The sequence below is a fragment of the Primulina tabacum genome, chromosome 5 (assembly GCF_025594145.1).
Source record: "Primulina tabacum isolate GXHZ01 chromosome 5, ASM2559414v2, whole genome shotgun sequence".
NCBI classification, from domain to species: Eukaryota; Viridiplantae; Streptophyta; class Magnoliopsida; order Lamiales; family Gesneriaceae; genus Primulina; species Primulina tabacum.
This window is the reverse complement of record NC_134554.1, coordinates 16,135,004-16,150,792: the sequence shown is the minus strand read 5'-3', so window position 1 is coordinate 16,150,792 and position 15,789 is coordinate 16,135,004. Positions and strand designations below refer to the sequence as shown.

The window sequence follows — 15,789 nt, the reverse complement described above, 5'->3', positions numbered from 1 at the left end:
TCGGTTAAGTCGCATTTTTTTAAAAATAAAAAACATTATTATTTATAATAAAAATTCAAATAATAAGAACATATAAATTTAAAAGACTCGCATTTATAAAAATTATATCAAATATTTTATTTTCTCAATAAAAAATTTATCTCTCCAAAAATATTTAATGAATCAAATACCATAATTAGGGCTCTAAAATATGATAGTATCATCATAAATCTCGAGCTTCAATCATCTAAAATATGATAGTATCATCATAATTTTTACTCCAGAACTTCTTCTATTTTGCTCGTTCATTCGACACTCCATATTGCTCAATCACTCGCATTTCTTTGTTCCAAATGTTTTCTCAGTTTCATTTAGGTTTTCTTGATAACTTTTAATATATTGTGTTCTGGTAGTACTTTTGACCAATGGTAGTACTTTTGACCAATCATTGAGTTTCCAAATTTTCTGGCCTTAAGCTAAAACGTCTCTAATAAAATGTATTAATTTTCTCAAATACTAAAAGCTTGCTCCACTGAAACCGTTGAAACTGGACAAGCTAGAATTTCTTTTCATTATAGACATCGGATATATTTATGTTTTTTACGAATACCACCGCATTATGTCGAAAGTGTCCTCCTCTACATCACTAAAATCAAAAGTAGTTGCAAAAATGATTCTCAAGTTCTTGACTGGAATTTGAGGATCTTCGCAAACGTTTCGTCCATTCCCTTAATAAAAGTTGTGATTTAACAAGTTTAGAAATTATATTATTAATGATAGTATATTGTGCATCATGTGGAACAGTTTATCAATCATTTTTGGTGTTTTAACAACTATAACTATCATATAAATGAGTTTAATATTAAATAAAATTAGTGAGGTAGATGGAATCGTTTTCGTAGTATGATCTAAAGAATCATAATATAATATTAGCATTTCTTATAAGTCATCTAATTGGCCACTAGCATCATTAAACACTATTAAAATTTTTCAAACACTAATACATATGTTTTTATTGATTTGAAAACAAATAGATATCACGAGCATTAATATGTTGATGAAAAATATATAGAAATCTTTATATTTAAAAAATAATAATAACAATTTATATGTTGAATTTTTAACGTATTAGAACGTCTTGTGCAAACCATTTAGACCTCATACAATTGATTTTGTAAAATTTACCCTACTGTTTCATAATTGGATATGTATTCATAAATAATAAATTGTGGTCCTACTTATTTTAATATGACATTATAATTTTTTGATTCATCTTGAATACACAAATTTAAAATATGATATGTGCACCTAATATGAAAAAACTTACCACCTAGTGATATTATACATATTTTAATAATTTCACTAACACTAAATATTTACACCAACATTATCAAAAGAAATTGAAAAACTTGATAAATTAAACCATATTCTTCTAAAATAATAAATATTAAGTTGTAAAATATTTTGTGCAATGTGTGATTCGTTAAAACACATATATGTAAGCAATATTTTTTGAATGTTCAAAAAAATATCAATATATGACATGTAAAACTCATATACGAACGAAATTTTCAATTATCACTCCAAATATCCGAACATAGTATGTATCACTAAAACTAAAAGAAAGTTGTGTAATTTCACAATATCTAGTCGTTTCTTCTCTAAATTAAGGTTTATAATATTTAAATAGTTGAGAATCGTTACTCATTTGAGACAAGATACCACTATTTGAGTTTGAGAACGATCAATACTAATTTTCACTGGAAGATTCTTCTCGACGTGTTGCGTTAAAGTTCCATCATCACTTTTTTGTTGAAATTTGTAAATTTTCGAGCAATATTTACATTTGGCTTGCAAATCACCGAAGGGAACATCACACCTTCAAAATGTTTGGTAAATATATTAAATGTTTGGCGAGGCTGCTCGAATTCTAGGTGCCGTTAGGTTGCTCATACTTTCTTGACTTAGATGATGATGTGTTAGTTGGGTCTCTTGTTCTTGATGTTGCTCCTCATCGATAAATCAAAATCATTGATGTCGACATTGAAAGAAAGAAAATTGCGATCCTCAAACTCGAGTATTATGTTCTTTCCCTTACCCCTACAACTTGTTATGGTCATTTGTATAAAAATAAAATTGAAGTAATTAGGAAAATATATTAACAATTGACAATAATCGACAATTGATATTTTGAGAATAGAGAAATAAAGCTTCAATTAAAAATTAGAGTTGGAGAATTGAGAGAAAATTATGTGAAAGAAATGAAAGGGCTGGAGAGTATTTAATGGTAGACCCACCGGTCCGGGTTCACTGTTGCACAACTGCCACATCATCGTGATTGTTGATCATCAACGAACACAAAATCGTGGTAGTTCATTTTATTTTTAATATATATATATATATATATATATATAATAATTCAAATAACGGTCGACTTGGCGGTTTAAACCCGTCGGGTTGATAAACAGCCACTTGATCGTCGCTGTTGATCCCCAACGACCACTTGATCCGTTGATCATGGTCTTACATTTTAAAAATAATAATTAAACAAATCCAACTCGTCGGTTCGACACGTTCTACTCGCTGGATCTCCGGGTTTTATAACCTAAAACCATAACAGGCTCGCCTTAATCTGGTTACGGTCATGATTCTGAGGCAAACCCGTTGACCCGGTTAACCCACCCATTGACTATGGGCCGTGTTGTTCTGGATTCGAGTCCAACGCGAAGCATTGCCATGTCTACTTCTACAAATAATTAAAATCATAATTTATTATCCATACATTAGATATCATTCATCGTCTAACATAACAAACAAAACGATGTCTATGAGTATTAATAACAATAAACGAGTATAATTGTTCATGCAACGAAGCGGTGAATTTGATATATAAAGTTTTGGAATAGAATACGAATGGATCGAAAATGATACAAAGTTACTTACCATATTTACATGATTTCAATCCTCGCGACACATTTGTATTACCAATGAAATAGGTTTACATACATATTTTAGTTGTGCTCACGCGAAATTATAGAAGAATAATTGATACCCCGATAGGTTGTTGGACCTAGGATCACAAAACTGGCGACCCGAAGTAGTGGACAATAGTAAAGTTGAAATTGATATTATTATAAATGGTGGTATGATCGGGAATATCGAATATTTATATATATATCGAAGTTAATGTTGTGGATGTGAAGGGTTATTTGTAATTTTAGTATTATAAGTTGGTTTGTTTTGAGTTATAATTTAAAATTTGATTTTCATCCAGTAACTTGTATTTTTTTGGTTTTTTTCCTCAAAACCACTAAATCTTCTACGTGACTAGTGTGACAAATAATAAATCTTATATTACAAACAATAAAATATACATAAACAATAATAATTAGAACGCCAAACTTTTTCTTTCTATTTTGAAATATTGTGGATTGTTTTGCTCTATTTTCACTATGTTTTATCAAATGAATGTTAATATGGGTAATATGATATTTATTCTCCTAACACGTGTATGTTAAGACAAAATCAATATCAAATAAATCATATTCGATGGATTTAATAATTCTCAGGTAAAAAAGATCAAAACCAAAAATAAATCTAAGTTAAGATATAAAAACTAAACTTTGACAATATTTTATTAAAATTGTAATTTTTCAGTATGACATAAATAATGACATTAAATAAAATAAAAAATTATTAAAGTGGGATGAGGCAATTCTCTTATTCTTCAATAACACATGAAAATTACAGTATGCTAATTCCCATGTTATTTAAAACATACAATTCTTCACAATTGATTTCTATAATATACATTCATATTTCAAATGGAAGAAATAAACTTCCCTTTCACCTCCACACAGATCAACATTTCAAACTTCATCTACTTTCACCATTTCTGTCACTCATTTTCCTCGGTTCATGCTACAAAGTCATGTAAAAGACGGGGAGGGACGAACCGTTGCTGCCGATTTTCAGAATCGATACAATCGAATTCTGTAATCTCAGTCTCCATAGCCAAATTTGATGCATTATATGCATCAGATCCTCTTGTATTCACAAAACCATAGGGAGTATCATTACAAATTGGAATGCTACCACCTGCGCTCTGCTGCAATCCTAGTGTGAGTGAAATCTTTCCACTCCCATTTCCAAATCTTTCGAATTCCGAAATATGGTATGCAGCTTCAATAAATCGGTCGGTACCATAATTTGAATGTCCCATAGAATCTTGAAAGAGAGGAGTCTCATCAATCTGCCTCTGCTCGTCTCCTGATTTTCTTGTACAGTACTTGCTTGGAGGTTGGAAACTGGGATTGTTATCCAGTTCCACCATTTCTACGTCGGGCATGGGGATGGAATTCGAGGCAAGGAGCTGGCCAGAAGAGGTGGAGATTTGGTGAAAATCTTCTCCTTTATCCTGAGATGTTTTGGCATCAGTTTTTGTGGTTCTTGGTGTGGTTTCTGAGGAAGAATTAGAGTCGACTTCCGCGTCACCGGTCTCTTCTTTGTACATTTCTTCAACCATGGGCTTCCAAAGCCGGACTCGAGCATTTATGAACCAATTTGAGACCTGAGGCAGCGAAGGTCAATAAATGCTATACAAAAGCACATTATATACCAAGGAGCAAAATTTTGAATGTTTGAACGTAGTCTAAATTTACATATTCAGAAAAATTAAAAGAATTCAAGTTTTTTTTATTCAATCCAAGATACGACTGTCCGGTTTGTCCCATCATCCATACTTAGCACACATATTTTTTTTATAAAAACCGCGAGTGAAGGGTCGTTAAGGCAGATCGCAACCCATAAATAAATGATAAAGTGCTTAAACATAGGAGGATGGAGACTAATTGAGCCAGAAAAGAAATATTCTTTATATAATCCACTAAAACGCCAGAAATGAACTAAATGGCCGTGCTAGGAAGATAAACAGCTCATATGAGTTAGATTATTTCCACATAAAGTTGGTGATAATGATTTGTGTTAATGGAAAACGTGTCTACCTGACTTCTTGTTAGTCCCGTTTGCCTAGCTAACATTATCTTGTCAGAATCTTTTGGATATCTGAAGAACAAAACCAAAGTAACATGTTAAATTGCAGAATTTTACAGACGAGTCAAATAGGTGGAGATTAAGAGAGCGGAGACACAAAAGAAAAAGATTTTGGAGAATCGAGTGCTAATTACTATACTACAGGCCGTTGCAGTTAGCATCAATGCAATTCAAATCTTTTGAATTGAACCGCAGCACAAGTGTTATGTTTTAATTACTGTGCCATATAAAAATACGTTGACAATTGACACTAACCAACAACTACCCTTCTAGCAACTGCTCTCTAATAAGTAACATTGACTTTGTTATTATTACAAGTTTCAGTGTAACTCAAATTACTTGCATGGTAGATCAAAACAAGCACCACACATTTTAATCGCTACATAGGCGGTTCACACAACAAGAGGGACAATTGAGCAGATACCAAGCATATTATATACAACTTACGGATGGAGGAAGTGCTCGAAAAGCCAAGCACGCAAGATTGAAACAGATGTTTCAGGAAGTCCCCTCTGTGGCCTCCATGCATGCTGTGGCATCATTCCAAGCTGCTGAAGGGCTCTCTGTTGTCTGAGTTGCTTGTCCACGTAACGTAGGCGTGATATGACAATCCCTTTTCCATTTGAAGAATCATCTTGCTCACCAAGGTTTTTTCGTGCTCCTTGAATCTGGCCATTTATAGCATCACGCAAGCAGCGAAAATGGCGAGAAATTGTGAGAAGGGCAAGTGCCGTGTACGGTTTAGCTGCCCCAGATCCAGCTATCACATCAAAGGAAGACACCACTATCTTCATCTGATGATAATACTGCTTGTATCGCCTGTCAACCTGAAACGATAAAACTTGAATAAGGAACAACCATGACAGAGGAATTAGGCATCCCGTGTGACATATATATAGCAAACAATTTTCATATACATAAACTTCTACACTAAGCAGTTTTCTAGAAAATAGATCTCCATATCAGAAAATAACCTTCTGCCATCACGAATTCAAATTTTCGCAGAAACAAAAGAATTATAAGACAACACACCAATCAAATACATAGCACTTCATCGATGAAGGAGTTTATTTCTCTCTTTTTTTTGTTTTATTTGGGATATTTCATTGAGATTATCGAATATTTTTATGTTCTACATGCATTATTTACCTAAACCTTCTTTGATTTTGTTATGGAAATATAAACAAAACAATGAAGCTTCAATAATGTACTGAGCAAAATGAATATAATTTTATCATAATTAGATATCTCAGAAAGGACTTCGGAGAAAAGAAAAACATAACGCAACATGACGAAAACTTAACATCACCTCGTCCATCATTGCCAAAAGCTTTGTCAATTTATTCTGCAAATCCTGCTTCTCAGCAGCTGGAAGTTCATTAGTGGAGTTGCTGCTTGACTCAGGTAGAACTGAAGATACTCCTGCTTGAGAAGGATCTGAACCGCCATCTCCCAAGCCCCCATCACCTTCTTTTGAGTCCTTTACTAACTCTTTCTTGAAACTTTGTTCCTTAATAGCTTTTTGGACATTAACAACTTCATCAAGCAGTTGTTGTGCAGCTTTCATGTATTTTGAGTTAGGAATGGCTCGTGTCATGCTTGACATGCCATATGAATCGGATTTTATTGCATCGGCATTGGATCCTTGAATACAAGAAAGAACATATTCGTTATAGCTCAACTGCCTAGTTCGTGAATTGTCATCTTCTTCGAAAGACTGGTTCCCACCCCTCTCATCATTAGAGTGTGATGGGTTCGGACCCAAGAATGATGAGAAACTGGAAGTATCATTCTGATACGGGATCTGTGGTATCTGCATTCCTGAGGGTATGTGTGTACCGAGACTAAGGGATAATCCTTGACCTTGAAGAACACGACCACCATTTATGGAGTGCATCATTAGCATCTCGTTTCTACCATCTTTCCATGAGCTTAAATCATGTTCTACAATTCGGGAACCTCCGAAATTTAGCATTATTTCTTGCTGAGATGAGCCAGGCTCAGAATTGTCAGCAGGCTGAATTTCAAAACAGGTGCTTTGCCTTTGAGAATTCCCAGCAAGTGCATCTGAAAAAGGCCCTGAGGAAGGCGAGAAATTCATATACATCATCGTGTTTCCGGGAATAACTGGTGTTTCTGAATAAGAACCAGGCAAAGGATCCCTTGAATAGAGCATCGTTGCAGCATCACTTTGATTGTTTGATTTTGGAAAATATGTAGCCATGAATTTTGTTTCAAGATTTTCCTTCTTGGTTAACATCTTCCACCTTCGAAATTCCGGAAGATAATAAGAGGGCATCGAATTCTCAAGAAAATTGTAACCAAATAGCTAGGATTTTAACATTTGGATATATATTTTAATCAAGTTTGTGGTTGCAACCGCTGAGAATAATGCTCTTCACAAATTATAATAAGAATACATGCTCAAATTTCTACCCATAGATTTGCCAATTTGATGGTAATCTGGTCACACTGTCATTAATGGACAACTAAAAGAAGGATGCATTCATCAACTTCTGTAAAAAAAAAATGTGTCGGTTAAGGTAATACACACACAAATATCATTCATTTTTTTTTTCAATACATAGAAACAAAATCAATGACCGACATACTGAATGTCACAAAGCATCACCCAAAAAATGATCAAGAAATTTCAAAATCAGCTATTTGACCATTTGAAACTAAATATCTTGTTTCATTCACAAAACCCACAAAAGATAGGGACGATTTTCCAAAGTAAACATAATTTAGATGAAACTATCAGTTTTAAACAAGAGAAACTTAAATGAAAAGGACCCAAAATTTAAAAGCTCAAAAAAATTCTCCCATACATCCATCCATCAAGAAAAGGAATTAAAAATTTTGCCCAACAAACGAGCAAGCAACAAACACTGAGCAAAAGACAGCACATGGTACAAATCAATAATTCAATAGAGACAGCAACATGTAAAAATATCATTACTTCAACATCATCTAATCCAAGAACCAAGAAGAGACAATCAAGAAATTTGCTTTTTCTCCACAGCTTAGACTACAGCATAAAATAAATTCAAAAGTCAAAGATTTTTTTAATACACAAACCTGAAAAAACTAGTATGACTTGTGTGGCTTCTCGGGAACACAAGCCGCTCCGATCCGCTTAAAAAATCTTCCAGAAACACAATCCCAAGATCCCAAAACTAACAAGAAAGAAAACAAAACTTCTTCCTTTTTCTTTCCTCTTTGTTTATATGTACATAATATTATAATTATTATTATGTAAGAAAACCAGAGTGAAGGAACATTATCAACATCCCTTCAACTCCGCTGCCTTAATAAACTCAAAAAACACCCCCCCTCTTTCTACTTATTCCCACGTGCGAAATCACACACTCGCACACACATGCGTAGGCTCATTTCTTTTTTCCACTCCTCAGCTAGCTACAAGAAATCTACATGAAACTAAGCCCCTAAAAGAAGTCTAGCCATTAATTCTTGAAAGCCCACGAGATAAAAATCGCAGCTTTTTTCTGCATTTAATTTTGTTTGTTTGCTTTATAGAAATGAAGAATATATATGAAGGATAATAAAAGAATATCTTTCTTAGCTGTTGTTATTGTTGTTGGTTAAACTCTTTGGTGGTGTTGATGATGTTTGGTTATGGAGTTTCAATCTCTAACAACCAGTTGGTGGATCTAAACCCCTAAACCTTCATCCTTTTTCTCTCACATTTAAGCATGGGCGAATGAATTGCCCGGGCTGCTGTAAATATTCTCTCAATTTCATGCTTTATTTATTCTTTCTTTTTCTCTTTTTTTTTTGGGTTATTTTTGTATTTTTATTCAGATGGAATATTATAATTGGGTGGGAGATCCTTTATCTTCGATATTTGTATTTTTTCTAGGTAGGGTGCACCAGCAGAGGGTGTCCCACGTTTTAGAAGTACTCTGCAAAATTTTGTCTGTATTTGTAAATGCATACTAATTTAATATTTTATTAAAATATTTATTTTGTTAACGAAAAATTTTGTAATTATAGTGTTTTTATTATCATATTTCAATTTTAATATTATATATTTTGTTTTTTTTTGGTAGTTTTAAATTTTTTTTATTGAGAATATTGATGTGACAATGTATAAATCAGAGTCATATCGATACCATATCATTGTCATGTCGAAAAAAAAAATAAAATTAAAAAAATAACAAACTAAAATTGAAATTTGAATGATAAAATTATAATATAAATATATAAATGTTTGTCTTGGGAAATTACATTTGAATAATGACTAAAGCATAAATAAATAAATATAATTTAATTTTAAGTTTATTTTAGGTGGTGAATGTAATTTAACATGATGTTTGTACAATCTTTAGAAAATCTGATTATTTTTCAAGCATGGTTTTAGATATATAAGATAATTTTATTTTACAAATAATTTGAACAATATTTATTTGCATATCACGTGGACAAATTAGAGAAGTATATTTTCGTTTGTTGCGGATTTTGGGGGCCCCAAGAACTTGGCTCGACTTTAAGAAAACTAAAACATTTAAATTAATGTTTGCAACAAAAATTGATTATATGTTTGTAAAAGAAATATCAATAATAATTTTTTTAAAAAAAAGTTTCAAACATTCCCGGAGTTTTCGTTTAACAAATGTATTCAGGTTGCATTTCAATGAATTGAATAAGGGGAACTTGTAAAAAATACCTATACCCATTCTTAATTTTCTCTTTACTCCCTTCCCCACTAAAACTTTGTTTCAACTCTCCATTTCTTTTAAATTTCCAAATTCACCCTTATATCTTTATTTGGAATATTGATTTTTCTTTTGTAAATAATGGTCCATCATGCTTCCGAAAAATAAATTAAATATTTTACCTCTTTGACCGGAGTACCACCGGGTTATATCCACCGTATTTTATAAACTGCTCCTCACAGTCCAACCACGCGATCGCAACCGATGGTTACCGACGTAGATTCCTTCAGCAGTACTTGACACAACTCTAATTCGTTTCCTACCTTAGAGTGTACAGTAGAAGATAAAATTTTGAAAATAATACATGAGAGGGGCTAAGAGCAAAGATCTCTTTATTCAAACACCAACATTTTATTAATACATAGTAACCTCCTGTAGAGGAGGAGAAACTTGTTTAGCTACTAATAGTAGCTGAACTCACTACACACATATACTTGAAAGAAAATTATTACAAATAGTTTGAAGAAAAATGAAGAGGTTGATCGATGCCTTCATCTTCCTTCTGCTTTTTTATTTATAGAAGGCTCCTTCGGATTTAAAACTCGGACTTCAAATCTTCATAAATCTTTACAGCTTGCACATGGACCATGTAGTGGTTGAGTGGTCCATTGAGATGGTGGTTGAGTGGTCCATTGGGATGGTCCCTCCATCTTTCTTGATTTGTCTTCTTCTAGATCATCAATCTAGAAACAGTCATTTCTTGAATTTTTATCTTCCTGCATAAATAGTTTATATGCATTTGGATCAGATCAGCTTGTATCTCCCTTCCTTTTTCTTTGAGCCGTTTATAATAGTCTTTGGAATTTTTCAGCTTTTTTCTTGTTGCCTTAATCCTTCTTCTGGAAACTTTGAGATATGAAAAATACATTTCCTTTTGTTTCCAGTTTTGGTTTAAGTCTGATGTGGTTTACTGGTTCCCATCTGTCTTTATTTATAGATGAAAATTTCGGGACCAGTTGTTTACTTTTTTATTCATTGGATTCCTTTTTTAAATTAGGTATTCAATGATTCTTGTCATTTTCCACCCATTATTAGTGGTCCTTGTCCTTCCACTCACATGGTGGGTTTTCTTTTTGCTAGTGGGCTGATCACATGTACACCTTTAATTTTGTCGAGGAATCTTTGGTTTTCGTTGTCCTCGAGGAAAACGTGAAGGTGGTCCATCCCCACTTGTGCTTGTGTCGGTAAAATGTTTCCGATCAGATCTCGGTTTGAATCTTTTACCGAATTCAGGCTCCTTCTGGTTCTGGCATTCAAGGCAGATGTTTTCTGACCATTTTCCTATATGTGCCATGTTACAGAATTTTCGGCGAGTCTCTTTACTAGCCGGCAGCTTGCTGTTCCACAAAAGATTTCTCTTTTTCTCGAATAAATCTTCTGCAAAACTTGTTGTTTTTCCTGTCATGGTATTTAACAAGAATGATCCGTTTACTGAATGATTATAAAATTTGAACGGAAACTTGACTTTGTCCATCTCAGTGAGACAGACCCATAGACCCCAAGCTCTTCTGGTAGACATATCGTCTTCAGAAATTGAAGCAACCAGGGGTGTTTCTTCTGTCGGAGGGTCCTTGATAAATTTTTGAACATTTGTATCCGGCCTCCTTAACTTAATGAAATGAAAGGCTTCATGGGAGTCTTTTCCTGCTGGTTCTGGTGCTGCACTAAAGAAGTATAGCTCCAAAACATCTCATATGGACAAATAATCATTATTTGCCCAAGTCTCGTGAACAGCTTCCTAGATCCACTTTGGTAGACCTGAGATTTCCGGAAAGCTGGGTGATGTAGTATAAACTGAGGCAAGAGCCCCGAATTTATACCATACTTTAACCTCCTTTGGATATGAATTTGGATTCATCCATACCCTGGGATATTTTCCTGAAACATCAACCATGTTGGTAGCTGGGTTAATGCCAATTCTTGTTTTTAATTTCTCCCAATTCTGTTGATAAACCTGAAATGGAGAAATTGTTGCTTCGTTAGTATCAACCTTAGATTTGCCTTTGTCAATACGAGGCCTAAGGTTGATCTCTCCCTCTTCAATCCCCGAGGTGAAGGGTTGACTTGAAGACTCAAGATAAGGATCAGGAGTCTCAATTTTTGTTTCAGCCGACTCATCTGGTGATGATCCCGACTTAACACTTGTGCAAGGGGTATTTGAATCCCCTGCTACAGGTATAGAGTCTTGTACTCGAAAACTCTCCATTTGGGAAACCAATGGCTTCTCAATGCCTTGGAGGATAGGCCTTTGCATTACAGACCATAACTGAGTATATGCCTGTACACAACCTGTAATTCGATCAGAGACAATTCTCTTATCAGCTTGTTGTAGCCTTCCCGCAACTTCTGCGTTAACGGCCAACTTGTTGAACTCGGTTTGAAGCATTTCAAGGTGTTCCCTCAAATGCCTCTGCATCTTGATAATAACATCAATGTCAATGCTGTCCATCTCTTGTTAAAAAATCTGCAAGAATATTTTCATGAGATTTTATTATCACAATTTCAAAAATATAATTCTGACATAGTGCTTGCCATCTTAATAATCTTGCCTTCTCAGGTTTAGACTCAATTCTATTTCTTAAGAAAGCTTTTACCTGTGTGTTATCAACTTTCAAAGTAAATTTCTTTGCAAGTAAAAATAATGGCCATTTTTCAAAAGCCCTTTTTACTGCATAAAATTCCTTTTCATTGATATGCCATCTAATGGCTTCTGCTTCTGAGAATAACCCACTACAATATCTGCATGGCTGTTCTCCATCTGGTGTGAGCTTAGTAAGAACTGCTGCCCACCAATGATCACTGGCATCGGTATACAATACCAGATCATCTTCATCTTGAGGAATAGCCATTTTCGGAAGATTTTTACAAACCTCCTTTAAATGGATAAGTCCTTCTGTGTGTTCTTTTGTCCATATAAATCTTGCATCTTTTTTCAATAATGGACTGAACACCTTCATGTGTTTTGCTAGGTTTTTGATAAACATCCCAGCAAAATTAACAACTCCTAAAAAACTTTGAAGTTGTTTCTTGTCTTTGAGACTTTCTGGAAAATTCTGCACCTTTTCAACTATGTGATCTTGCAGAATTATTCCTGACTCATCGATTTCAATTCCGAGGAATTCAATCTTCCTTGTAGCAATGACTGCTTTCTTTTCAGATAAAACCAGTCCTTCTTTCTTGCAAACATTAGAGAAAATCTCCAAATGCTTAACATGTTCATTCATATCTTTAGATGCTATTAAAACATCATCAATGTAAGCAAACATAAACTTAAAATAATCTTTAAAAAGATTATCCATTTTCCTTTGAAATATCTGGGGTGAATTAGCCAATCCCATTGGTAACACTTCCCAAATATAATGTCCTTGAGGTGTGGAGAAAGCTGTGAATTTCTTGCTTCCTTCCTCCATCTGAATCTGATAAAATCCGGACTTACAATCAAATTTAGAGAATATCTTTGCATTTCGTATGGAACTGATTAGATGTTCTCTGCTTGGTATAAAATACCCATCAAACTCCAGAATTTTATTAATTTCTTGATAATTAATAACCAATCTGTGTCCTTGTTTTATCTCACCATGGTTTCTTACCAGGAAACCTGGACTGCTATATGGTGACATACCTGCTTTGATTAAACCAAGGTCCAAATATTCCTTTATTATAATCTGCATATCCCTTTGGTCAATGATATTCATTGGGATAGGTTTACAACGGATAAATTCATACTCTTGGCCTTCCTTAATCTTAAGGCAAGCTTTGAGTTGATTTCTGTCCCACCATGCCAAGGGATCTTCATTGTAATTTTCTCTGATCCTTTTCTTGACATCTTCCAATGATACCTTAGATTCGAACTCTACTTCATTTGTTTGTAGAGTTATCTTAAGGCATTCTATATCTTCTGGTTGGAGTACTTGATCTGCTCTTAACTAGAGCATTGTTTCTCCAAACCGTCTAGAATCCTTCATTTTTTGGTTCAGAAGTTGTCCTGAATCACCACGCTTGCTGCGAAACTGGATCGGCAATTTTCTGTAAAATGTCTCTCGTAGTCTCTAGACTATGATTTTGTGATCACAGGGTGTTGTGAACACTAATCTTCTAGTCTCATTTTCTTGAGTATAGGACTTGAACATCTGTAGGAAATTATTTCCTAACAATATGTCAGCTCCTGTATCATGGAAATAAATTGGTGGTGTTTTAACCTTGTACCAAGGTGTTTGCCCAGCACCGCCAATCATGATTTCTGTCATCTTAATCCCTTTACATAAGATTAAGATTCTTCTGGAAAAATCTCTTACATCAATCTTTGGTAACTTCTTCCAAATTATTTGGAAAAACACCTCTTTTTGTTGTACATATTCCAGCATCTGAATCAATATAAGCAGCAAAGTATTATGCCTTATATTGTTCATACAACATTCCCACAGGAATGTATATGGAAAATGGACTTGTGGTCATTGGATTTTCCACATCTTATCCTCTGCCATAAACTCCATTCCATACTCTAGACGTTTCTAAGGTTTATGTTCCTCGAGAAACTCTAGTCCAAGAATCAGTCGATTTGATTCTTTCCCTTGAATTCCTTGAATATGAACTTCCAATTCTCCGATATTAATCAGTCCTTGGTAAGTTCCTATCATAGGTTGTTCCAAATAGTATATTGAATTACAAGGAAATTGATTCTTTTGCTTAGTAATATCAAATACTATTTCGACTTCCTTCCACCCTTCTGGGCATCGAAGTTTTCCTAATGTAGAGAAACTTTTTAGCTCCTGTTGGGTTTCTATGACAGGCGTTTTTCCCCATCTGTAACTTGTAATTCTATCTCCTTGAAAAGATAGTCTTCTAGATTCCAATATAAGACTTTGATTCCTTTGTAGAATCGGTTTGTCTTGTATTTGGATATCTGTTTCCTGTATTAAAGAAAACTCGACTCTTTCTGGATAAATTGCCTGAGCAACTTTTTCGAATATATCAGGGATTTCAATAAACTCATTTCTAATAAACAATTCAGAATGATGTGTATTAGATAGAGCATATGAAATTTGATAGGTAATAGAATATGGCCTATTACCTTCTTTCATCAACCTTTTTTCCTTGAAGTTCTGATGCAATGTCAAGGCTCGGCTGAAATCTCGATCTGCCAGGTTGTAGGCTATCCTTGGATAGATTACTCCTACAATCTTTCCTGCACAGAGATTTCCTGAGATTGTTCCAAGTACCGAATCTTGTAGATTCCCCATTCTTTTATCGCATATAGCAATATCAATAGGTGAATCTATCCCTTCTTTGAAAGTAGCCTTTATCATAATTTGGATTGCTCCAATATGAATCCAGGACATAGTCCTTGCTACTTATATCTTGAGTTTTTGTAATTGCTCCTTAATTTCTTCGGAAGGAATTAACTGCATCTCCATTCTATTTCCTGTAAGTTCCATCGGGATTTTCATTTCCCTTCTAGAAACTTTATAGATTAGATGATGCTTTCTGTTCCTTAGGCCAAGACTTCCTAAGAACTTTTCTACCTGTCCTGCAGAGAATCCTTGATATTTCTGTAGGCTAGGATTTTCTCTCATGATCCTTTGGACCATATTATGAGATATTGTTGTCTGACTGAAAAACCCAGACAAATCTTCATGTGTTTCGTGTCGAAACACCTCGTCCTCAGTCAGATTCCGATTCTGTTCCATCAGATTCTTCCTGACTTAAGACTTCTTCTTCTTCATATATACTTTCATCCGAGGCAATGTCCTCGAATCTGTATACCTGAATTAGATTTTGGTAATAAACTGCTTCTTCAATATCCGGGGTAGGATCGAAGCGTTTAATACCTCTTTTTTCATTTTCTGGACAGTTGGTCGAAATATGACCTCTTGATCCACATGTCCAGCAATTGCAATCCTTGAAACTTTCATTGGCTCGAGTATGAGCTCTTCTGAAAGTTTTCTTCGTAGGTGTTCTTCTTGTGCTTCGAGATGTACTCGATGCTTGGGATGATATCCTACTCCTTGATGGTCCGCTT

At 34.3% G+C, this 15,789-nt stretch overlaps 1 protein-coding gene across 1 annotated transcript; it reads right to left on the bottom strand.

Annotated features, from left to right (window-relative positions):
- Nucleotides 1–3,681: 3,681 nt before the first annotated feature.
- LOC142547066 (BEL1-like homeodomain protein 7) lies at nt 3,682–8,779 on the bottom strand. Its single transcript, XM_075655139.1, has 5 exons — nt 8,113–8,779; nt 6,341–7,298; nt 5,479–5,858; nt 4,983–5,043; nt 3,682–4,549 (listed from the first exon to the last, which is right to left on the bottom strand). Exons 2-5 carry the CDS (start codon nt 7,289–7,291, stop codon nt 3,896–3,898), a joined length of 2,046 nt encoding a protein of 681 aa, XP_075511254.1. The 5' UTR covers nt 7,292–7,298; nt 8,113–8,779; the 3' UTR covers nt 3,682–3,895.
- Between the last annotated feature and the right edge of the window lie 7,010 nt (nt 8,780–15,789).

Excerpts from the sequence above, each read along its gene's own strand:
- LOC142547066 (XM_075655139.1), bottom strand. The coding sequence starts at position 7,291 with ATGTTAACCAAGAAGGAAAATCTTGAAACAAAATTCATGGCTACATAT. Across the intron at positions 5,044-5,478 it reads TTCGAGCACTTCCTCCATCC|ATATCCAAAAGATTCTGACA; the intron begins GTAAGTTGTATA and ends TTTGTTCTTCAG. Across the intron at positions 4,550-4,982 it reads CGGGACTAACAAGAAGTCAG|GTCTCAAATTGGTTCATAAA; the intron begins GTAGACACGTTT and ends TCGCTGCCTCAG.